The sequence below is a fragment of the Terrapene carolina genome, unplaced genomic scaffold (assembly GCF_002925995.2).
Source record: "Terrapene carolina triunguis isolate 2854851 unplaced genomic scaffold, T_m_triunguis-2.0 Scaffold67, whole genome shotgun sequence".
Lineage (NCBI taxonomy): Eukaryota > Metazoa > Chordata > Testudines > Emydidae > Terrapene > Terrapene triunguis.
In genome coordinates, this window is record NW_020664418.1 from 39427141 (window position 1) to 39453212 (window position 26072).

General features: G+C 45.0%; 1 protein-coding gene across 1 annotated transcript in view; it reads right to left on the reverse strand.

Moving 5' to 3' along the window:
• The window catches only part of AGBL1 (ATP/GTP binding protein like 1), a 391687-nt gene extending 373883 nt beyond the window's left edge, over window positions 1-17804 (reverse strand). The window contains exons 1-2 of the mRNA XM_026648344.2: window positions 17775-17804; window positions 17359-17500 (exon numbers count right to left, since the gene is read on the reverse strand). Of these exons, the coding sequence (XP_026504129.1) occupies window positions 17359-17409 (51 nt within the window). The 5' untranslated portion in view covers window positions 17410-17500; window positions 17775-17804. The remainder of the gene's footprint in view (window positions 1-17358; window positions 17501-17774) is intronic.
• Between the last annotated feature and the right edge of the window lie 8268 nt (window positions 17805-26072).

The following is a 26072-nucleotide window of genomic DNA, read 5'->3' on the forward strand; positions in this document are numbered from 1 at the left end:
ACCTTGACCTGGCTCTCTGCATAGAGGTGAATTTCACCTACACTGCTCAAAAAGGTGTACAAGTATTTTACATAACTTCATTGCAAGGCTGCATACTAGGGTAATTCTGCAGGCTGTCAGGGAAGAGAGGCATTTATTCAAATATAGATATCTGCAGCAATTAGGATCTGATGGCCTGCAATTTCCTGGATCCCTTTTTTGCCTGCTTTTTATAAACGGATATGTCCTTTTGTAAAAGTTCCTCCTGACACTAGGTTCCTTTGTGTCACTTCCTCCTTCTATTACTAATGCATCTCTAATAGAGCAATTATTGTATTATGCAGAACTAGTGGTAAAACACATTAGTATATAACCTTAAAATGCCTCTATCAGATTGGAAATGTTTTTTAAAAAAATCAAGAAACTTTGAGATAAATCAAAACACCTGATATTTTGCAAGAGGCTTTTAGACTTTTCTTTAATGTTTTTAATGTTCCCTCAGTAATTAGTACCACAGATAATTTCCTTTCAGGGTTAATCTCTTATTTCACAATGAGTTGCTTGTGATATTTAGGGACTATGGCCGGATTGAATGTTATCATCATTCATGTCTTCCTTTTTTTAATCTATTTTCTACATTTATGCAGAATTAGCTTTGTTTAGTGCCATTATTCTGTCATCACTCTTTCATAATAAGGTTTTTATATGGCTTTAGAGATTCTTGCATAATGATTCCTCTATGTATGTTAACTCCTACTGTTTATTGGTATTTATTTGATTTATACTTGTGCCGTTACTGTATTTTTAATTATAAAATAACTACAGGATTTTAAAAAACAACTATTGGATTCAAACATTAAGCCTTCACATGACACAGCTGGGAACTAAGTTTAATAATGACATAGGAAAACCAGCAATATGGCTGTTGATTTTTATGGTGATGATGAAAAAGCAGCAGGACAAATGCTACAATCTGCGTTCAGAAGACTTTATAGAGGTAACTCCAGAGAATACGCAGTCTTCCAAAAAAGTGGATTTGTGAATTAAAGAAGTCTTTGCCAGATATAGTATTTGTCAGAGTCCAAGTGGTCTCCAGGATCCATTAAGATTTCCAGGTGTACTTGTTAATAAAACCATAGACTCTGAGATAACAGCAGTCTCTAGGATGGGGCATTTTTCACAGCAAGTGCAAGCATGTGGTAGTGGAAATAAGCTAGCCATAATGAATAGAGATGATGCGGTCACTGCAAGGCCTACTCCTCTGTGCTCCTGCTCAGATGAGGCAAGGTAAAGGCACAACTATGCCTTTTCTCAATCAATATTATAACGGGGCTGGCCCAGTTTGTGGTTGATGGGGCAGCAGAAAACTATGTCAGTAGGGTAATACTCCCTTGCTACATTAATCTGCTTATCCTTTGCATGCTAGAGCAGTGACGCGGAGTAAGGAACATCCTAATAAAGTTCCACACCCATTCTTTTCAATTGCTGCGGTGCCCCTCCCTCTGCACTTACCTAGCCCAGTGTCATTGATGCTTTGTGGGACAACAAGGGCAATGCTTTGATTCAGTCAACACTAGCTGCTAAACTGTGTAACACTTCTCGAGGCAGAAGTAGTGGAGACAAATTGCTGCCAACTGTCAGCAACATGTCATTTTCCTAGTGTAGACAGACCCTGAGAATGACTAGTATAATTTTCCTGTCCAACCTGAGTGAGGAAAAAAAACAACAAAAACCAAACATCATCAATACATAAAAGGCATTACCATCCCGTGGCCTGAACACTAAGTCTCATTGACTTTAAGGTCAGAAGGGACCATCATGATCGTCTAGTCTGATCTCCTGTACATTACAGGCCACAGAACCTCATGTACTCCTGAACTAGACCCCTAACCTTTCCACATCATAATGAAGAATAAATTCTATTTTGAAATTGTTAATGATCTAACTTGTTAGGACTAGTAATACAGGAAGGGACAATATCTACCTATGTTGTTTCATCTAGATTTTGGCAATGTCCCTTTAAAAATCAAACCCCATCTCCCTTAAAAGGAAGCCAAGTTGTGGAAGCGTCTGATTTGGACACTTAGCTTTGAGACCACACTATAACAAGGCCTTTAAAAAAAATCTGTGACTCATGCACGAGATATACAGCAACAGAAAGTGGATTTCTCCACGTAAAAGGAAGAAGGATTTTTTTCCCCAGCCATGGATATGCCAGATTGGCTGCTCACAAGAAGCACATTTGACCTCAGCCCGAGCATGTCTGGTCAGCTGGCATTTTATTAGCCCCGTGTAAGTGAATGAGATCATCACCGAGCTTACACTGTGGGTAAATGTGACAGGAGTTAAACTTAGAAACACCAGCTTGCTGTCCTAGTTGACATGCCTCCAGGATGAGATCTCTGGATCGTGTGGGTCCAGGGGAACAGCAAAGTAAGAAATGGAAGCCAGAAGCCAGGCGAAGAAGCCACACCCCCTGGCCTGCTAGCCTCACCCTCTGCAGCAGCACTGCACTGCTTCTGCATTTAAGGCCTTCTGTGCCCACAGGAAATTGAGGGACAGCATTGGCCCAATATGTACAGACCTAAAAAGGCGATGAGCACAACATCAATTTACATGCTCTGATTGAATTCAGAGTTCTCTGAGCTGAGGATTTACACATGCTCCTATAAGATGTGTGGGTACCTGACGAGGGAACAGAAGCTGAACTGTGCATCCGTCAGCTTCTGAGGAATCATTGCAAAAAGAGATGTCGGGTGTGTGCTGGTCTTGGCCCAGTCTATGGCGGCTATTGATAGTTTCTTCCTAGCCACAGTGTTGCAGGCCACAGTGGTCCACAATGTACTGCAGTTTCAGCTGTGAGAAGGAAAATGTGATCCTTGTGAAGAGAGGAAACTATTTGCAGATTCCAGAAACTATCTATTATTCAGCCAGTCAGGTCAAACAGCAAGGTAGGGACAACCAACATCTCTCTGCCCTAGCTCTGAGCAAACGCGGTCTGGTCTGGTCTCAGAGAGGCAGGTCCATATTCTAGTGAAAACTCGGTAGTAGCTTTTGGCTAATGCTAGAAACTGGTCCCTGCCTGGGCAGAACTTACCATTTATATGGCGAGACCACCACGAGGGCAAAGTATTATTCTCTCCCATTTTATCCGAGTCTGTTCCGACCTAGAATTATAAATGGGCATGTCCAGTGGGGGTAACAGCGTCCTGAACACTTTATCATGACAAGACCAGGGACAGTCCTGCCAGTTTCAGCTAGGGACATGGCCATCCCTTTTGCTCAGCCAAGCGCCGACAGCCTCCTTTTCAGATACCCACTCTCCAGAGCTTACACTTAAAGTTGCTTTCCACAGTGGGCGCCTTCAGCACAACCTGCTAGGCAAAATTTTCCTTTTTAAAGCATGCGTCATGTTAATGCCTCTCTTCCACCAGCTATCCTCAGAAAGCCTTTCCGTTATTGGGGAGACAAGCATCCTAAACCCATTTGAGGGGAGATTGTCCCAGACAAACGTAGATCAGGGCACATGCATTCCTTATTTTCCATCGGAAGCACTGATGCTTACTCTTGGAACTTAGCTTGAGGCAAGGACACCCTCAAAACGCATGAGAACTCCCACAAAGGGGAATTCTACCCAAGAGATCAATCTTGGGAGGGTAGCTCTCCTCTCCCCAACCCCCTCCAGCAACTATCCCCATTTGGATATATGATGCTGGCTTCTGCCTGGAGGAGCAGGGTCAGTTTGCTCCTGTGACTTCAGCAGCTCAGCATTTTAATCACAGGAAAAGGTCAGGTGGATGGACCATTGCCCCTTCTCCCCTCCATCTGCAGTGTAGGGGGTGGGGGCATTCAGTATGCCAAACAAGCTACTTAATGGAAATCTCTCTCTCATGTTTCCCAGGTTAATTGTGAAGGAGAGGAAGGGATATAGCTTTATCTTCATTATACTACTACTACTGCTTTACCCTTCTAGAGTGAATTCTATGCAAAGATTTCAAAGCATTTTATCGAAATTGAGCCAATCTCACACATGCTTGGAGTGGGGCTGATAAAAGTTACTTATCAATATGATTTAGGGTGACAGTCCCGATCCTTTTTATGAACTAAAGCTTCCAATCTCCCAGCAAGGTAGATGAGTGCCATCCCCATTCGTTGTCCAGAGGGGGAAGCGGAGGCACACTGGTTAAACAAGTTACAGCAGGATGAATAGAGAGACAAGGCAGGTGAGGTAATATCTTTTATTGGACCAACTTCTGTCTCTGGCAGACCTGAGAATGAAGCCCAGGTCATCTGCCTCTCAGTCCCAGGCTTAAGCCACGAAAACAGCCTGGCCCTCATTGTTCCAAGGATGAGAAAAGAACAGCAAGCCTGGGTCCAGCAAAAAAAGGTGGGGTGAGATTTACCTCCACTTACGATCTAATTGGCATCGGGCTCAGTTGAGAACCAGCATCAGTTCTGAAAACTGCATTGACAATTAATGGCTATGAAAGACCTCTCACGGTAACTGATTGCAGTAAAACACAGCACTAAAGCAGCCTCCATAGGGTTGGTGTTTCAGAAAAAAACCCACACACACATTTTGCTGTCAAAGTATCCCTCTGTTGGAAGGGGGGAACATACCAAGAGCAATTATTTCCCTGCAGGACCCTCCCATGTCAGGATTGCCCAATTTTTAAATGATATTCATCATAAAAGTTTTGCTACCACCATTAATTCCACTTCAGCCTACAGCACCTCTTGAAAAGCCAAGCTGCATTCTTCCTAGAGAATAGTCTGTGATGATTAAAAACAGCCACATTGCTCTTCAAACCCCCTGAAGGATGAAGGGTTAGCTTTGCCCTCTGAATTTCCTCTCAGGCAGATGCAATTCTATGAATCAATAGCAGGTCTGGAAATGAACAAGCCCATTCTCTGTTGTGCAGTTTGGCAGTGCCCTTGTGCAGGAGATTCTCCATTATGTCATTCATTCTCTGTCCTCTTTGGAAAACATGAAGGAGGAGTTAAATGCACCTTATTATAAAACCCAAGAACAAATCCTTGGCTTCCAAGGACACCTTAATTGCCATAAAAGATGGTGACTCTCTAAAAGTAGTCCAGAGTAGAGGAATGTGGAGCTGCAGAGAACTAGGGTGACTAGTTTTCCCATATCTTAAGGGGCATCCTTCATTGCACTAGACCTTTATCATCAAAGCTATAGTTGGACGAACAAGGATTCCCCCCCCCCCCACGCAAACCCTGCTCATGTACAGATGGGAAATAAGCCCATTCTGCAAAATTGAAACCTGGATCCAGACTTCCCCAAAGTTCTGGGTCGTTTGATATTCTGGTTCAGCCCCTTGTAAAGATGGGTTCAGCCTCAAAGATCAGAAAAAAAATATGGAGCCAAATTTCCCAAATGTTGAGTGTTTGGGTCCATGGTCTTGATTCAAGCTCATCTCCGGTAACTGTACTCTCCCACAGAATAAGTTTGGCACCTAATTTACACACACACATTTACCAGGGCTGCAGGCACAGTTAAACCATGTGTGCACAATTGCATTGATTGTGTGGGCAAATTAGTGTGTAATTGCCCGAGCAGTTGTGTGGCACATACCTCCCCCTTGCCATCCGCATTCACACCCTCTGGGATAGACTTGGTTTTCATGGCAAGAAGGCGATATAACTCAATCTTCTCTGCTTGAAATTCACATCCCCCCTCATCCCTCTCCACTGGAGGGAGTGATGTGTCTGTCATGCAAGATGGCTTTGGTCCATGGCTGGGAGCTTTGCTCCACAGCCCATCTGGCTCTTTGTGTAAACAGGTGCACATAGACTATCCATGAGACACACACTTATTAGGAGAAGAGGGATAGGCAGCAGGGAATTTTTTTGTCTCCTGCCCTGGTGAGAAGAATGCAGTCAGGGGGATAGAGTCTGGCACACTGCCCAGGTCCTAAGGCAACTCCTAGGCAAGTGAATACAGCACAGGATTTTATGCTGGGATTTTAAAAAGGAGCCTAAAGACTGTGAGGTCCCTTAACGCCACACACCAACACCTACACACAGAGGAAGGGATGTCTCTCCTCTAGGTCAGTGGTTCTCAAACTAGGGCCGCCGCTTCTTCAGGGAAAGCCCCTGGCGGGCCGGGCCGGTTTGTTTACCTGCCGCGTACGCAGGTTCGCCTCTCCAGGCCAATGGGGGCTGCGGGAAGCGGCACGGGCCGAGGGATGTGCTGGCTGCCCTTCCTGCAGCCCCCATTGGCCTGGAGCAGCGAACCGTGGCCAGTGGAAGCCGCGATCAGCCGAACCTGCGACCGCAGCAGGTAAACAAAGCGGCCCGGCCCGCCAGGGGCTTTCCCTACACAAGCGGCGGCCCTAGTTTGAGAACCACTGCTCTAGGTTACATCAGTGAAACTCTGCTCAAGTCAGCAGGTTCCCCCCAGAGTTAGCTATGACCTGCTAACAATTTTAAAACATGGCTGCCTTTGTTTGCACTAAGTGGTGTTTAACAATTAACACTTGTCTGTTAACATTTTCTAACACTGCCCATATCCCCAATGTAGACAAAGCCAATGGGGCTGGACCAGTGTAAATGACAGGGGAGTCTAACTAAAGAGTCATAAAAAATGCCAACAAAATATTGCCAAACAAACCAAATAAGATCACATTATATATAAATGGAGGCAAGATAGGTCTACACAGTCACGTATTGTTTTGTATGGTGTTTTATCTATCCTAAGATGCTTCACAGAGTTAAACAATAAGTAATGTCTGTGGGGAAGAGAAAATACGAAGCAGAGGGAAGGGATAAATTAGATGTTTTCAGATGACATATGACAATGGAGCTGATGTGATGGATAAATACATATATTTATACAGGGCACCTACATATAAATATGCATTACTGTTCTATGCTTCCAGGCAGATTTCATGTGCATTTTTAATACTATATACTGGTTGAAAAGTCAAGCACTGAAAAGTTCGGCAGTGCTAGCATTAAGGTTGTCCATGCAATTTTAATTCAGCCCCCTTGTGTATCTGCATTATGATACATTCTTTTCCACAGGACTCCTGCCTCATTCCATGCACAGGATGGATGGTGCTCAGTGAATGAGTAAGCTCTTCAATATTTCATTTTTTCCTCATTGTTCACTGCGTGCCCCATGCAGTATTCATTGTACAACATCCAAACCTGGCACTCAATACAGGGATTATTAATTTACTCCTCGGCTTCTCAATGGTGCTTTCCCGGTAATATCTTAGATCTTTACAAATAATAATGAACTGATCTCACAACACCCGTGTGAGTTAAGATGCTATCATTATCCCCATTTTACATGTGGGGAACTAAGACACAGAGACTAGAGCCAAAAGTGTCAGATAATTTGGGGTGACCAATTCAAGAAGCGTAGGGCCTAATTTTTCAGAGAATTTAGCATGTGAAGAGCACAGCTCCCACTGACCTCAGCAGCAGTTGTGTACTCTCAGGAGGTCTGCAAATCAAACTGCAGGCGGCTCAGGTTACACAACCAGAAGATATGGAATGCACCATTAGTGACCATGGGTGAAAAGTCTGATATAATTGACTTGCCCTGCATCTCATAGGAACTCCATGGCAGAGGAAAGGACAGACTAATTCTACAGGGCAGCATTCAGCTACCTTAACCACAAGACCATCCTCTCTCTTCTTGCAATCCACTGCCCCCTTGACAACACACCTTCCCTCTTCTGCAACAAATGAGACAGGGGGTCTAACAGACAACAGCCTTTTAACCATACAGTCCTGATTCATTCCCAAAGCACAGTCCGTCCTGTGCACTGAATGAGGAAGGGGTCCCGTGGAAAAAAATGTATTTGATCACATAATTGAAGACTGTATCATAATGCTTATGCACAAGGGGGGCTGAATTAAGGTTGCACGGGCAACCTTAATTATAGCACTCTGTAACTTTTGAGTGCTTGACTTTTCAAGTTTAACATTTTTTTAAGGTAGTTGGGTTTTTAAACATAAATTTCTTAAATAAGTGTTTAAAAAATGCAGAAATTGAACAAACAAACAAAAAATTGTCTCCCTCCCTGGTGAGAAGAATGCAGTTAGGGGGATAGAGTCTGGCACATTGCCCAGGTCCTAAGGCAGCTCCTAGGCAAGTGAATACAGCACATGGAACAATATTGACCCTATGTCAACCCTCACCACACATACCCATCATCAGCAGGATTGGGAATCTTTAAACCCACAACACAGTTTTTAAGCAGTCAAGCTAATGGAGTTACTGGTAGCAGTAGAAGATTATCTCCTCCTACATGGCCCTGCCACTATAAAGGGGATGAAGCTATATAGTTTGCCAGTGGGTTTCACACCTATTTCCTACACAGCAAAAGAACATCAAAACTCAGGAATAAATAGTTTAATTCTGAGGTTTTACAGAACTATTCTCTAGAACAGTGTTTCCCAAACTTGGGACGCCACTTGTGTAGGGAAAGCCCCTGGTTTGTTTACCTGCCGCGTCCGCAAGTTCGGCCGATCGCAGCTCCCACTGGCCACGGTTCGCTGCTCCAGGCCAATGTGGGCTGCGGGAAGCGGCGGCCAGCAAATCCCTTGTCCCGCATCGCTACACAAGTGGCATCCCAAGTTTGGGAAACACTGCTCTAGAAGTTACAAACCCTTCTGTCTGTTGCCACCTCCTCCCTCATCCAACTTCTTCTTGTCCCCGTCTCCTCCTGCTGAGTTCCTGCCTCTGTCCAGTCCCCTTCTGCTTCCCCCCACCCCAGGCTCCTGTTCATCCCTCTGCCCCCCAACTGCCTGATTCCTGCCCCAGCCCCACAGATTCTGCAACCCTGTCTCCTGCTCCTCAAACCCAGCTGCTACTCATCTCTACTCTCCCGCTCATCCTGCCCCCTCTGTCCTATTGATCTTCTGCCTCCTCTGCTCCTGTCCATCACCACCATCCCTGCCCCCTTAGACACCTATCCTCCCTCCTTCCCTCTGAGCTCCTGTCCAGTCCCTCCACCTGGCAGGTTTCCCCCACACACACGCCATTCCTCACCACTCAGCATTGGAGTCTCTCACACGCCCTGGATTTCCTGCCAGTATTGAGTATTGACAGGTAAACAGGAGAGAATCTCTCTGTTCTTCAGTTCTGGTAGCTGGTGCCACAGCGACTGGCAGCAGCTGAGAGAAGCAATTGCAGGGAAAGTCCTGCTCAGCCCTGAGGTGGCACAGAATCAGTTGCTCAGCCCAGTTTTAGCTTTTTTGCCATGATCCAACTCCAGGTGGACCTCACACCACTAAGGTCCTGCACCCTAGACACTGGGGTCAGAGGGAATCCTCCACCAATCCAATATCAGACATTTCCAGAGGATCTGGGAAGGATCTGGCATTAACATAGGACTACAAGTGAAGCCAGCTGGGTGTATGGAGTGAAGTTCTGGCCCTACTGAAGTCAATGGGAGTTAATAGACCAAACCTTTCTCCTGCAGAGTCTAGTGTTCCATACTGAGTTGCAGGAGCTGCAGGTGTGAGTACCTGTTCTCAGGGCCTTGTTCTGCAGACTGGCAGGAATGTGGGGCTGCTGCCAGCACTCTCTGCCCCAGCAGGAGATGGAGAGTCTTTGTTAGCAGCCCCTATAGTCGAATAAGGAGTTGTATTGAATGACAGGCTCCATAAAGTCAGACCCAGTCCTCCTTTGATAGTGGAGGAGATGGCAACTGAGACCAGGACTTGTGCCCTTGAAGGCTGAGATGAGTGATTAAAATGGGGAATGGCCTCAGACCTGTTTGGGAGAAATAATTTCTCTTCCCCCCTCAATTAAAATATGAAGTGAATGTTTGTGATTAGAGAAACATAAAATTAGTGAATTAAAACACTTATAGGAGCACCCATCCTTTCCCAATTCCCATGAGCCTATTCTCAGGTGCTCCATCCGGTCTAATGTTAAATGCTCTGATGCTGGGGGATTGCTTTGGGGGAATGGAAAGGCTGCTCCCCACTTTAAGTGCAACAAGCTGGGAAATATTCAGGGCCCAAGCTTGCAAATCTGCACATCTGCTTTTGAGATGTGCTTTTCCTTTCCTCTGAGGATGCTTGAATGCATCCTGCCTGAGAGGCCTGGCTCTCTTCCCAAACACATAGATCAGTGGTGGGCAACCCGCAGCCCAGCAGGGTAATCTGATTGCGGGCTGTAAGACATTTTGTTGACGTTGACCGTCCGCAGGCACGGCTCTTCACAGTTCCCAGTGGCCGCGGTTCACCGTTCCCAGCCACTGGGAGCTGCGGGGGGCCGTGCCTGCGGATGGTCAATGTCAGCAAAATGTCTCATGGCACACAATCAGATTACCCTGCTGGGCTGCATGCGGCCCGTTGGCCGCAGGTTGCCCACCACTGACACAGATCCAAACCCTGAGCTCCTGCAGTTTCCACTGAAGATAGTAGGAGTTGCAGTTGCTCAGGTCTTCTCAGGACATAGCCTATATTTTGTACAAACCCCAGCAATCCCCATGCTTTTCCAACTGGATAAACGCAAGGAGGATGCAACGGAGACAAAAGTATTCTGCAAATACATTGATATTCTTTGTCACTAAAGCAGCAAAGATCTTCCCACTTGACTTAAGGAAAACAATAGAATTGGCTGGTCAGCCTGCCAGCAAAGCAGCTCTAAAAAGCCTGGCCCAAAGGAGTAGGGAGGTTCAAGTGTGCAGTTAGTGGATCCTGTATCTGTTTCCTGCTGGGCATCAGTGTCATTTAGACAGGAATCCATCCACCTTGACATGTGTCCCACTGATATGTAAAATTTTCACTCCTTTCCTTTTTAAGTGTGGGAGTCGTGAACCTTGCGATCCAGCACAGTGGGAGAGCGTTCAAGCCCAGAGATCTGCCAACAGCCCCAGCAAGTGCCAGCTGAGCAGAAACTGTGCACAGGGGCTGCAGCCTTGGGAGGCACGTGAGCACAGTTCCCATCTGGTCTGAGAGTGGGCAGGCAATCTGGGACACCTCGTATGACATCCTGAACTGTAACCTAAGCAGAGTCTCGCTGCTGGGCCTAACAAGGAGGGAAGAGACTGGAAAGGAGGCATCACTTCCTTTCTTGGATAACTGGACTATAAGAAGGGGAGAGGAGAAGGGGCATGGCATGGGACTGTCACCGCCTTGAAGATGGAAGCAGAACCATTTACTGCCCCCGTCAGTTCTCCATAGCAACTCCCCAGTCCCGAGACCTCTATAAACCCCATGAGGTTCAACGGTTAGAGACACTGAGCTACTTCCCTAATTGCACTGAGGCAACTTTTTGAAGACCCCAGTGTAAGCACACATCCTCACCTCTAACACACCCCATTGTGTCCAGATGCAGCACTGCTGGGGACTTAGACTCTCACATCTTCACAGGTGGCCACTTCCTTGGCTCCACAATGGCCAGTCCCAGTCAGTGTCTTCTCCCAACTCCTTCTCTGGTTCTTCTGTATCACCACCCTGGCCAGCCAAGTCACATAGCAGTTCACTCCCTTTTTGGGGTATCTAAAGGTCCAACTTAAAGTTCACAAGCCACATCCAAACATATAGTTCCTCAGCCCCTCAGGCTTGACTGAAATCCTCTGCTTCCTGGCCCCTGCAGACATTCTCTTGAACCGCTTCTTCCCCAGCCGGATTCCCCCACTGCTTCCCTTCACCTAGGACTCCAGCAGTTTCTCTCTGAGGAATCTCCCAGCTCCTTGTAGGCCTTAAGTCAAGGCTCCCCCACAAGAGCCTACTCTGCTCCCTGTGAGTGCCTCAGCCTGACTTCCTCAGGCTCTTTCTAAAGAGAAACACCACCACCTCCTTCTTCTCTCCAGTTCTATTCAAGTAGTGCTTCCCTGCTTCACCACTGCAGTTGGAGTCAGTCTTTCTAATTAAGCCCCATTATACCCCGCTGGGGTGACTATTTAGCCCTTTTGTTACCAGCTCATCAGTGAGGTTGAAGGGTTGCTGCCAAGTCATGGCAAGGCTGAGCCCAGCTTGCCGCAAAGGGGAATGGAGTCTGGGGCAGTGTCAGATGAAGAGAGGGTTCCCTCAGGAGTCTGGGGCAGTGTCAGATGAAGAGAGGGTTCCCTCAGGCTGAGGGTAATGGAGTCTGGTGCAGTGTCAGATGAAGAGAGGGTTCCCTCAGGCTGGGGGTAAGGATGTCTGTGGCCAGTACCAGATGCAGAAAGAGCTCCCTTCACTCGGGAGAGAGAGCGGTAGGGCTCCCTCATTCCAGCTGAAGCAAATAGAACCTGTGTCAGTGTGGGAAGGTGAGAGGGTTCCTTCCATCTGGGATTAATAAAGTCAGGAGCTGGTGTTGGAAGGGGAAAAGGCTCCCTGGGTCTGCAATTAATGAAGTCTGCCCTAGTGCTAGACAGTGGAAAGCGCCCAAATTCTTGGTATAAACATGTTTGTGAAAAAGGCAGTTTTATGGTATAAAACAACCAGAACAAGACACAGTGATTAAAACCTCCTGCAGAACCACTTGCTGTACGTAACAAGCAATGTTTTTAGTGCCCACTAAAAGAACAGGAACAGATATTGACAATTCAGCAGGATACAAAACCAAAGAGACTAGTGTGTGGAGCTGTTGTAGAAAATAACTAAGTGCAGAGAGATACCATCAAGAAATGCAAACATCAACACAAGACATCATTTCTCAGCTGAGTGCTGCCAAAGCAGAGCAAATATTTACAGCTATTTTAAGTTCCAGCAATGGTCTTTTTATCACTGGATTCTTGGAGCAGTGCTCGGTGATGGCATCATTGAGTTACACTGGGGAACATTCGTGGGAGAAAATCAGAATGTGCGGGTATTGCAATGCTTATCATCAACTTATTAGGGTTGTCTTACAGAATGAAATCACAGAATCATGGAAATGTAGGGCTGCAAGGGACCTTGAGAGGTCATCTTGTCTTGCTCTTGCTCCCTGCACTGAGGCAGGAACAAGTGTAGCTAGACCATCCCTGAGAGGTGTTTGTCTAACCCGGAATCGGCAACCTTTGGCATGCAGCCCGTCAGGGAAAGCCCCTGGCGGGCCGGGCCGGTTTGTTTACCTGCAGCATCCACAGGTTTGGCCGATCGCAGCTCCCACTGGCTGCGGTTCGCCGTCCCAGGCCAATGGGGACTGTGAGAAGCGCCGGCCAGCCCATTCCTTGGCCCACGATGCTTCCCGCAGCCCCCATTGGCCTGGAGCGGTGAACCGCGGCCAGTGGGAGCCGTGATCAACTGAACTTGAGGACGCAGCAGGTAAACAAACCAGCCCAGCCTGCCAGGGGCTTTCCCTGGCGGGCCGCGTGCCAAAGGTTGCCGATCCCTGGTCTAACCTATTCTTAAAAACCTCTAATGATGGGGATTCCACAACTTCATTTGGAAGCCTATTCCAGTGCTAATATATCCTTATAGTTAGAAAGTCTTGTCCTATCTTCAGTGGACGTGGAGAAGAAGTTGATCACCATCCTCTTTATAACAGCCCTTAACGTATTTGAACATTTATCAGTTTCCCCCTCAGTCTTCTTTTCTCAACACTAAACATGCCCAGTTTTTTTAACCTTTCCTCATAGGTCGGGTTTTCTATACCTTTGATCATTTTTGTTACTCTCCTGTGGACTCTCCAGTTTGTCCATATCTTTCTTAAAGAGTGGCATCCAGAACTGGACACACTACTGCAGCTGAGGCCTCACCAGTGCCAAGCAGAATAGGACAATTACCTCACGTCTCTTACATACAATAGTCCTGTTAAGACACCCCAGAATGATAGAAGCCTTTTTAGCAAATGCATCACATTGTTGACTCAAATTCCATTTATGATAGACTATTGGCCCGAGATCCTTTTCAGCAATATTACTACATAGCCAGTTATTCCCCATTTTGTAACTCTGACTTTAATTTTTCCTTCCTAAATGAAGTACTTTGCACTTGTCTTTATTGACTTTCATCTTGTTCATTTCAGACCAATTCTCCAGTTTATCAAGAGCTCTTTGCATTCTAATCCTATCCTCCAAAGTGCTTGCAACCCCTCCCAGCTTGGGGTCATCCACACGTTTTATAAACATAATCTCCACTCCATTACCCAAGTCATTAATGAAAATATTGAATAGTACCCGACCATGACAGACCCCTGTGGGATCCATTAGATACACCTTCCCATTTTGACAGGGAACCCTGGATGACTACTCTTTGAGTACAGTATTTCAACCAATTGTGCATCCACCTTATAGTAATTTCATCTAGACCACATATCACTTTTTTGCTTATAAGAATAGCATGTAGGACTGTATCAAAAGCCTTACTAAAAATCAAGATACATCATGTTTGCAGCTTCCCCCATCCCCTAGGCCAGTAAACCTGTCAAAGAAGGAAATTAGGTTGGTTTGGCACGCTTTGTTCTTGACGAATCCATATTGGCTATTTATAACCCTTTTATCCTCTAAATGCTTACAGATTAATTCCTGAATAATTTGTTCCAATATCTGCCCAGGTACTGAAGTTAGGCTGAGTGGTTTATAATTTCCCAGGTCCTCTTTTTCCCACTTTTAAAGATAGGTACAAAGTTTACCCTTCTGTACTCCTCTCGTCCTCATCTGTCCTCCGTGAGGTCTCAAAGATAATTGCTAATGGTTCCAATATTGCTTCAGTGGGTTCCTAAAGTGAATTTTATCCAGCCTTGCAAAATTAAAAACATATAGCTTATCTAAATATTCTTTTAACTGTTTCGTCTCTATTATGGCTTGTGCTCCTCCCCCCTTGTTGTTAATATTAATTGTGTTAAATATCTGGTCACAGTTTACCTTTTTAATGAAGACTGAAGCAAAATAAGTATTAAACACCTCAGCCTTCTTAATGTTGACTGTTATTAGCTCTTCTTCCCTGCTAAGTAGAGGATTTACACTTTCCTTCATCTTTCTCTTGTTCCTAATGTATTATAGAATCTCTTCTTATTGTCTTTTATGTCCCTTGCTAGGTGTAACTCATTTTGTGTCTTGGCCTTTTTGATGTGTCCTGACATGTTCGTCCTAATCTTTGGTACTCATCCTTAGCAATTTGTCCATGTTAACAATTTTTGTAAGATTCCTTTTTGGTTTTTATGTCATTAAAGAGCTGCTGATGGAGCCATATTGGCCTCTTATTATTATTCCTACCTTTCCTTCACATTGGGATAGTTTGCTGTTGCACTTTTAATATTGTCTCTTTGAGAAACTGCCAGCTCTCCTGAACTCCATTTTTCCTTAGATTTTCTTCCCATGGGGCTTTACCTACCAGTTCTCTGAGTTTGTTAAAGCCTGTTTGTTGAAGTCCATTGTCCTTATTCTGCTGCTCTTATTTAGAATCATGAAGTCTATCGTTTAAGGATTGTTTTCACCCCAGTTGCCTTCCACCTTTGCAGTTGCAACCATTTTTTCGTTGTGAGTCAGAATCAAGTCTAAAATGGCTGCCCCCAGCCATTATTTCCCTCCACCCACCCCTAATGCCAAAATGATGAGTGACGGTAACAGTACTTTGTTTTTGTACGTGAGTTTAGTACTCTTGGAGCTAAGAACCAAAAGCACTGTTTGAGTTTGGGTTATTGTGGGCAGGTGCTGGGCTACTTTTCCATTCACACAGCTCTGCCATTCTCTTTAGTCCTGATCCACAGCATCCTCTACTATGCCAGTCCTGAGCCCACACCCAGCTCTGCCGGAGAACTTCAATGCTGACCTCTAGCAATACCTTTGTTTTTAATCCTGGACTCTCACTCACTTCACTTACACCCTTCAATCCTGAGAAGACATTGAGAACGTTAGGACAGTGTCCTTTAGAGAGAATACCAATCAGAAGGGACATAAAAGCAGCACACAAAAGAGTGAATGCGATACGGAAAGTCAATGGGGTGCTTCTATTTACACTTCTTCATAATAAAAGAATGATGGGACATCTAATGGAATTAAAAGGCAGACAAATGAGACAAGATTTTTTAAATACAATACATGATTAACCTGTGGAACTCTTTGCCACAAGATAGCAAGATGAGACATAGATGTGTTTAAGCAAAATATTCATAGTTATATCATCTTGGATAACAAATGTCAACCCCCCAACCCTGCAGTGTAAATGGCAACCATTAGAGGGTAGGGTTTTATACCCTCCTCTAAAGATGTGACTCTGCTCACTGTCAGAGAAATGCTGCTGGAATAGATAAACCATTGATCTGATCCCGTAAGGAAATCCCCATGTTTTGAATACAGCACCCCTGCTATTCTAGTTCTGGGACTTGTCTTGGTGCGGGTTTCTGACACATACAATTAACAATGGCAGTCTACTTCACAGGTTGCTATTGCCATCAAAGGTGCTGGGGTGTGAGTGAAACAGACTGTTTACCTGCATCTCATGCATGCTTATGTCTCTGGTTAGGCTGTGACTTGCTTCTACTCAGCGATATACTTTGGAAGTCAGGGAATCACAAAAAGATTTGGGTGCCTTGGAATTTTAAAAACTCTGAAAAACAATTTTTTGGCAGAATTTTGTCTAAATGAAGCACAAACTCCCACCTGCCCCTAATGCCAAAATGTGGATGTTTTAGGTTCAATCACTGCACCTATACTGTGTTTGTGAAAAACAGAGGCTCCCCTGGCCAGAGCATGCAACAGGAATGGCCATGGAGCACTCTGTCCACCTGGGTGGGAGATTTTATCATGCAAATGGCACAACATCACACAAATATGAGAGCACGGGGCTGTGAGGTTGAAGATGTGTGTGCGCCTCTTCCTCTGCATTTGGGAACTGAACCTTGGAGCCTGACCACAAATGCTAGAAAAAGACGCTCCAAGGTCTGAGGCTCCCTACAGTTGCAGGGAGCTGTTTGTGTGGGACACACGCAGCTACTGATGATCCTGGGTGAGGATCTCACAAAAACTCCCTCCCTCTGCTCTTTTGAGCTCTCTTCTATTAGGTACATGCAGATGACACCAAAGCCTGTCTGAAGAGCCTCTGCTGTCCTGTCCTTAGGAATTTGCACAGCCACTTCCTTAAGTATGGAAGAGCACAGTCTGGACTTGCCCATCTCAGAAAGATCTGCTGTTGCCTTCCCAGCCTGACTCATAAGCTGACAGCACTGACAGGTCCCATTCATTGCAAACCAGGCTCTTTCTATCCCTGCTGCACCGCTGGCAGATCCAGGGTCTGAGACGCTGCACTCAAACTGGGCTCAGTGATTAATCACCAGAGTTAATCTCTGAATAGTGAAACTTCATTTTGTAAAAGCTTTCAGGAGGCGGGGAGGGAGATGCAGTGCAGGACTCCTGTTCTCTGATGCCTTTGAGACAAGCCAGCAGGGAGCTCATCAGCAACCTCAGCCCAGCAAGTCATTGCTTGTCGATTACAAAGGAAACCAGCCCAAGTGTCTGTCCCCTTAGCTCAAGCTCCTCTTACCTGGAGGCTGGAGAGAAGGAGCTGCAAGCCACTGGCTTCTTGTTCTGCCATGCTGATCCCCACTCACACTCTCTGCCTCTCAGCGGCAGACACAATGCAGCTGGAACCCAGAGCTGCCAAATTGCTTGCCGTGGCCCCCGTCCTGTTTAAGAAACGAAGACGCTAAACACAGATCCCAGAGACAGGCACGCTGCTACCATTAATAATCACAGCAATGCAACTCTAGACCTCAGCGGGAGAGATAAATGTAGCCCCCACCCACCTCCAGACACACACTGTGACGGGGAGATTAATTCCTAGATAAAGAATCCCAGGGATTAAGCAAAGGGCTCAGAAAAGGTTTGGGTGTTCGGTGTGTGGCAGGGGGAGTCGGGAGGGTGGCAATGACAACAAGAGAAAGGAGGAGAGCCACGAACCTCAGGAGCCCGGGGAGAAGCGAGGGAGAGCTATAACCCTGGCTGCCTGACAGACGTTCCCAGCTGACCCGCTGATCAGTTCCAGAAGGCCCTAAGTGGACACTTGTCTGTCTCTGTCCTAATGAAATTGGAGACACACATACACAGAGATACACTCAGCATTAGCTAGTGCTGACAATGAACTGAAATGTAAGGATGGCAAAAGAGACAGGGAGAATGGAATCAGAGGACCCTCTCTAAAGATCTAGGCTCTCTCGCCTGACCACTTATCCAGTACATCTAACAGCTGGGGCATAGAATGTGGTAAGCAGGGCCGGCTCCAGGCACCAGCAAAACAAGCAGGTGCTTGGGGCAGCACATTTCTAGGTGCGGAATTCTGGCGCTGGCCACCATAGGCGCCAACTCCGGGGCATGGGGAAAAAGTGCCCCTGCCGCCCCAGCTCGCCTCCGCCTGCTCCCCTGAGCGCGCCGTCGCCACTCTGCTTCTCCCCCCTCCCTCCCAGGCTTGCTGTGCAAGGCTGGGAGGGAGGAGAAGCCGGCGGAGGTGAGCTGGAGTGGGGAGTGGATCCTCTACCCCCTGTTACTTCCTGCACCCCACCCATCCTAGCTCACCTCCGCTCCGCCTGCTCCCTTGAACACGCCGCCGCTCCGCTTCTCCCCCCTCCCTCCCAGGCTTGCCACATGCGAAACCGCTATTTCGCGCAGCAAGGCTGGGAGGGAGGGAGGGAGGAGAAGCCGAACGGCGGGCGCTCGGGGGAGGCGGCAGTGGTGGAGCAGAGGTGAGCTGGAGCGGGGAGCGGTTCCTCTACCCCCCCGTTACTTCCTGCGCCCTCCCCACCCTAGCTCACCTCTGCTCCGCCTGCTCCCCTAAACGCGCCGCTGCTCCGCTTCTCCGCCCTCCCTCGCCTGAGAGGGAGGGGGGAGAAGCGGAGTGGCGGCACGCCCAGGGGAGCAAGCGGAGCGGAAGTGAGCTAGGGCGGGAGGTCACGGGGGGCCCGCAGGAAGTAATGGGGGGGAGAAGTGCGGCACGCCGGGGGAGGAGGCAGTTCTGGGGATTTGGGGAAGGGGTTCGGAAGGGGTGGAGTTGGGGCGGGGCCGGGGGCAGAGTGGCACGAGAAAGAAAGGGGAGGCGGCCAAAATTTTTTTTGCTTGGGGCGGCAAAAATTCTAGAGCCGGCCCTGGTGGTAAGCCTCAAGAATTCAGTGGAACAAGTGAACCCTGAGCATCTAGATCAAACTGATGGAATCACTATGAGGACTGGTTGGTTCTTTAAATGGTCAAACTCTTCTTCATATATTACACACACAACAACAATGTTGAGAAAACATTAAGGTTGCAAAATCAAGCACTCAAACGTTAGGAAATGCCAGAATTAAAGTTGCCTTTGCAACTTTAATTTGCCCCCCTTGTGCACATGCATGATGATAGTCTTTAATTACATGAGCACATTCCCCCCACACTCCAGGATCCCTCCCTCATTTAGTCCACAAGATGGACCTCATCAGGTCTAGCAAGTTTCTACTGAGCATGTGCAAACTGTGATTTTTCAAAGTCTTATAATTTGGCCAAATTTGGGCACTTTTTCATGTGGGTGGCTTTGGCACATCCCTGATGCAAAGGCCATTATCCTGCTGAATTTCAAATCCTTTCTCCAAAGCATGGGGGCACTAGAACTTAAAGAAAAGGACACCAGAAATTTTTAGCATGGGCAAAACCACATATTTTCCCCTAACCTCATTCTCGGAAACAGCTCAACACTTTGGCTAAAATTTTCCAGAATAATTCAGAATGAAGCAGACAGACTGAATGGAAAATTTCATCCCAAACAGTTAAATCTGTCAAAGTTATAAACTACTGAAAACAGGTTCTTATAATGAAAAGGGTCAGACAATTTAAATAATATGCGGTGCTACCAGTGCCACTGTGTGTGTGTGTGTGTGTATGTGTGTGTACGTGTTTTCAATATAAACTCTTTGATCAATATAAAGGATGGAAAGATCCTCACCACCCTACACTTGCCAGAATGCAAACCAGACTTTTCTTGATATGAAAGAAAACCTTTGGTTAACATGTCCCCTCTCCCTCATTAGGTTTTATATGGATTCTGACTGTCCAGGCTCCAACCATAAGTGCAAAGGATAAAAAAAGCTGTCACAAGATTGCCAGCCAGATCTGGGGTTTCCTTTGGGTATGTTTAGAGAAGTGTCTAGACTTCAGGGTTCTGCTTGCTAACTGAAACTCATACATTTCAAGATGTACCCACTGCTAATGTATTGCCTTGTGTGTGTGCTCTTTTGATCCCGGGTATTTATACAAGTTCCTGGCATTCCACTTAGATGAGTTTGATCTGCAGGAGATTCTGCTTTTTAATTAATTTAGAATTGTTCAAGGGGAGAGGAGTGTGTGTATTATCTCGATGACTGATAGCAATAACAGATATTATTGTTACTATTTATTAAGCAAGCACAACAGGCACTTTGTCAATTTGTGAAAATGCATCCTGGGCTATTTTGCAACCCAGAAATGTTACTCCCTGTGACATTTTCTTTATATGCCCAAGTTTTGCATCAAAACATGCAAGCATTCTTGTTCTCTTATGTTTAACTGCAAAAATTAATCTTTGTCAGCACAAAATGCAAAATTTTGCTTCCTTGAATGTCTGGAGGTTCTCACTAAAAAACTGGGCCAATTCCTGGGGGTGCAAAACTACAAACTTTCTCAGATTTCACTTCAAAATGGGAACATTTTTTTGCAAATGTGCAATGTAATCAAAAACTTCAAATGCTGAAGTTTGCAAATTTCAGTTCAAATACTTGACGTGCCTCCTGGTATTTATTTAGCCAGACTTGCTTCATCTCAAATACTGAAACATTAATGCACTATTTATATTTTCACTGCATTGATTCACAGTCCTCTTTATTTAATGTAACTTTTGTAACATTGGGTCTGATTCACTTTCTGGTGTGTAAACTCTGCTGAAGTACAATATGAGGCTGCAAATTGTGAATTGTAGCTTAATTGGGATTATATCAATGAATTTAATCCCATACTAGTTAGCAAGAAACAATTCTGGACTTTCTGCATCCAAACCCGAGTCCCCTGCCACTGATACTAAAGGGAAATATCTATTAGTTACTAACATATTAGGGTTCTTCTCCTTTGTGGGCTTCCTTCACCTAGAGGTCCTTCCCCATGGTTCAATGCCTGATCAGTTCTGATGTGCCATCCAGCAGAGGGCGGAAATGATACATACATTGTGAGCCAGTATGATACATGGGGAAGAACAGTAAAATGGGGAGAGATCCTAGGGGAACTACAAACCTTTCCCCCAATTTAAATGTTTAGGAAACATTTCCTTATGTTGTTAATGGTCTGTATATTAGAAGTGGGTTGAAAATTTTTAGTCAAAACAGCTTTCCATCAGAAAATGCCATCTCAACAGATGAACAATTTTGGTGAAATTATCTCGATTTTGGTGAAATTTCTCATGAAAACAAATTTTCCTGAAACAAAACAGATATCATTTTGGAAAATTTCATTTTGAAGAAAACTGAAATTTTGTTTCAAAATGAAATGTATTTGATTTTATGGGCATTGTGATATTATTTTTATTTCATGACATGTCAGTAGTAGTAGGAGTGCATAATATGACATGTCAGAGGATGACATAATAAAACGGTCCATTTTATTTTTATATTATTTTATTTTATTAAAAAATCAAGGATGGCTGCTTCTTAGTACAGACGTCCACAAAAAAACATTTTTCGAAAACTTAGGACATTCACTGACAAAAAACTTAGCTACTGAAGAGTTAAGGCTGCCTGGTGGTATCTCAAGTCCTCCAAAAGATCAAGTTCAGCAAAACTCAAACCACTGGAAACCAGAGAAGACAGAGTTAAGTACACACCAATGCAAGCTTAACTGCCCTCTTCAGAGACAGCCTAATATGTCAATGACACACATACTCAAAATCTGCCTTTGCAAATAGCACAGAACATTCAGGGCATAGAGCATGTGACCACTGAATGACAGTCTGAGGCCATCTCTTTGCTAAGGCAAAACTTGTGTCTAGGTGAGCTGCACTGAATAGGAGCTACCTACACCGACCCTACGTACAAACACTTAGCCTGTTCCACAAAAACAACACTGCATGTGCTAAAGTTTACAGTCCCCACCCCCTCTTTTGCAACCCCTTAATACTTACACACAGGAACCCCTCTAGTACTATGCATTCACTTACCCATCATTAAGCCCACATACTACTCTCACATCCCTCCTTGCTGCTGACAATTCCCAGGGCAAAAAGACCCCTCCACACCGCTAATGACACAACCTACAGAACTCAGCACTGAAGAAGAACATACTGGATCTCTCAAAGTACACAAGCATCTCTTTCCTTTATGTGGGCAGTGGGGAACAGGGCTGGAGACATGGATTTAATCCTACCATGCGTTACTGTGTGATGAATTGGCTGAGCTGTGAGAGCACCAAGGCCTGGAATGGGTGTGGGTCCTGCAGGTTAGCTGGAAGATGCATTGATAGAGCCACGTGGGTGCCCATAGCAGGAAAAGCAGGGATCCTATGTAGCAAGAGTGAAGCACATTGGCTGTGTGAAGACCTAAGACTGGAATGGCAGGGGTGCTGCCACTGGTATTGGAAAGGAGAAATTGCAGAGTTCTACCCGTGTGGTAACTGTGCTCTATCAGCCTGCACTGTATTCCACTCCTTTCATTTCTATTGATCCCTCACTTCCCCAAGCACAAAGATTTACACACATCATCCTAAAAAAATGTACTTAGACATTGCAGATCCTAAAGGAATCAGTCTCCGAGAATTAACACATCTGTCAATTGACTCCCAGGGCCAGACTTTGGAGCTTTGGTCACATCAGCAGGGCCCAATAAAATCTAATAACAGAACTTGGTGTAAGAAATGAGGGAGAAGCAGCGTCCTCAGATGAGCTGGAAAGAAATTCAAAAACATTTTTATGAGCACTGCTAGCACATCGTGTCTTAGAATGATTAATCCATCAACGGAAAATGACTTAAGGGCTAATTAAAGGCAGCTTAAAGAAGCTGTTTTGCATTGTCTCTCGTTCTGGTCCTAGTGACAATGGTACCTGTCAGCTGAGCTGTGTGAAACTGCTGCATGAATTTTCAAAAGCAAATGAGAAGTGATGTATAAGAGCAGATCAATTGCCCAGGTAGCCTGGCGGGTCCCATCTCCTACTGCACCACATAAAAAAATGGCACAGTAGCTGATTTCCTACTTCCTGATGTACTACTTCCCTCTTAACTTGTGTAAATTTGATTTTAAACATTAACTTTAATAAATTTTTTTAATCTGTTCTTAGAAAAGACCAGTGGTATTCATTGTCCAGTATCCCATCTTCCACCGGAGGCGCAGTTCAGAAAAACACATGTTTAGCTTTCATGTCAATGGAACTTAAGTAAGTGCTTAGAGTGAAGCGCATGTTTAAGTGTTTGCTGAACCGGGGACATAAAAATAGATTGATGAATGGTCTAAACAGTCCAATATCGATCTGATCTCCATGAAATGCAGAAACAGAACAAGGATCTATCTAGTGTGTCACCTTTGATTTCAGTGGAGTTACTCCTGATTTACCCCAGAATAAGTAAGAGAAGAATCAGGAGACACAAAGAGTAAAAGAGAAGTACATGGAGTTTAATAAATTACTCCCTCCAAAGTTCTGCCTGAACTGGGATAAATGATTTGGAAAAGCTTCATATTTAAAACACCTGATTAGCTGTCCAAGTTTCATGCATATTAAGTAGATGCACCCACTTCCCACGTCAGAGTTATGTGTATCCAAGATAAGAATGGGGATATTATTTCTTTTTCCTCCAAACTTTTTCATGACATACACTTTGTTTTCATTGTCTTCCTGACAAGTGTTGTGGGTAATATGTAAAGTAAAATGAAAAGAAAATCCGTTCACCGAGCTTGGGCCCTATTCTTTTGCCTCAATCTCCTGCTGGAAACTGCTACCACACTGCAGTAGTGAAAGGATTCAAATGAAAATGAAATCGCTCCCAAGTACAAGTCATGAGGTTGACTCTCATTTTCAGATGTTGATGGAAGTGGGTTCTGCTGCGACCACAAGGGAAAATTAACATCTTCTGGCTTTGAAATAGACACACTCTGGGTTTCTGGTGTTACTACTATTTAATAATAAGCTGTTACTGTATCAAGTATCAGTCTGGGCTGGAGAAATCTGGCTTAGCCTAGAGTTGTTTCCCATCAGAGGTCACTATAACATCTGCCTTGCAGCATGTTGTTGCTGTATTATTATGCTCTGTGGAGCAGTCACTGGGGGGATATATTATATGGTTCAGGTCAGGACTGTGATGCATTGGCAAGGCTGTGCAGAGACTGGGAGATCAGGGGTATTTTTGTACAGAACCTCTGTCTCATATGCCTGGCTCTGATCAGTTTTCCCCAGTGATGCTCTCAGTCCCTTGTTTTCCTGATCATCAAATTCACACTTTTTAAAAACAAATGTTAAGAGACTTTGAAAAAAGAGACCTCATTTTGCCTCCCATCAAGAGACTTACTAACCCAGAGATCCCTGGACAGCAAGTAGGACAATAATAACTGATTCTGCATATGGTACCTGCCTAGACTCTCAAAACTTTCACGTGGTCCCTCCAGTCTCTGAATCCCTTTTGGAATAGATATTTGGCAATATGTTGGAAAATTACAGTTTGAGCTGCTTATGAGATCACTCAGAAACTTTGCTTTGCCACTGAAAGAGGCATGTAGGCTCACCCCTACCAGACATTGAGGAGAAAAGCACTGGTTAGATTGCACTCCATGGTGTTTATTTAAAATAAACATTTTTGTCAAGAATAATGTATGCTTCCTCTACCTTGACAGTTTGTCAAATGATTCTGCAATATATTTTGTTATGATCATGTTCCCCTCTGGTTTATGATACGCTTGCCTTATAAAAACACATATCTTGGACTGAAATAGATTTATTTAACCGCTTGACTGCTGTCGGATGTTCCCAGAATGCCTCAGATACATACAGGGAGATAATACCTGCTCTGCTGTTTAATCCTGCATGTGCATGAAAGTAGGGTGACCAGACGTCCCGATAAAATTGGGACTGTCCCGATATTTAGGTGTTTGTCCCGTGTCCCGACCGATGTTTGGTCAGGATGCAATTATTCCGATATTTCGTGGCACTCCCCCATGGCCCGCAGGTTGCCCACCACTGACCTACAGTGTTGCTGAATGCTGTTCATCCCAGTACAACTCATCTGTTGCACCGCTGCATACTCTAGGTGCATCCAGGTGGGAGGCACTTTTTGTGCTGTGGAATTCTCTGGATATCTGTGGGTAGAACCCACATGCTGTGAGGATGAACATTTCACTTATATTCTAATATTCCATGATTTCAACAGTAGGTGCAATGATGGAGCAGCAATGAAATAGTTAAATTAGCAATGCCGAATCGACAAAACAAAGGGATTCCTGGTTCTTCCTTTTATGGCTCTCTGAATGTTTCTAACACGAATGTCACCCATCTCCTTTTCTTTCAGTAAATCATAGCAATATTTTTCATATGCTTAGACAACTATCGGAATTCTTCTGCCCTTAATCTCCAATCCCTTGCACCTTGTGTCATCAATTGCATCTGTGCAAAGTGCAAAATGCTACCATTCCAATTTAGTTGTGTTTTGCACAGGTGTAAATGTCAACATAAAATGCAAGACACTGAGGAATCAGGTTAATTGAGTGTTTTAGGAAATGGACCACATTCTGGCCAGACAAATGCCATGCATGTAACTCTGACTTGCTCATTAGCAGGAAGAGATTGCATTGCGTCTGCTTTTCGGTACTATCAGGTGTTTTTTACCACACAGATAGATGCACATACATTATGCATAGAAGGCAACATAAAAACTAGGTCTGGAAGGTGAGAAATGTGGGAAAAGGAGAGCAAGAACTCAAGCTGAACAGGCAAGACATTAAGGTGCATTATGGGGGTTCGCAGCTTTCTCTGACGGATATGGTATTGACCACCATCAGAGACCAAATAGTGACTAGATCATGGAATGCCAGCCTGTTGTGAATGATATTTTTCTCCAGGCACATTCAGGTTAGCAGCCTGTCCTCCTTCCTATTGTTCTTCTGTGATTGCAGCAGGAAAGAAAATGAATGAATTATGCTGGTTTTGTTCCTGTTTACTACAGAAGGTAAAACTGTATCCCTAGGATGTTCTTGAATTACAAGGGTACAAACACACACATGCTCTCTCTGTCTCTCTAT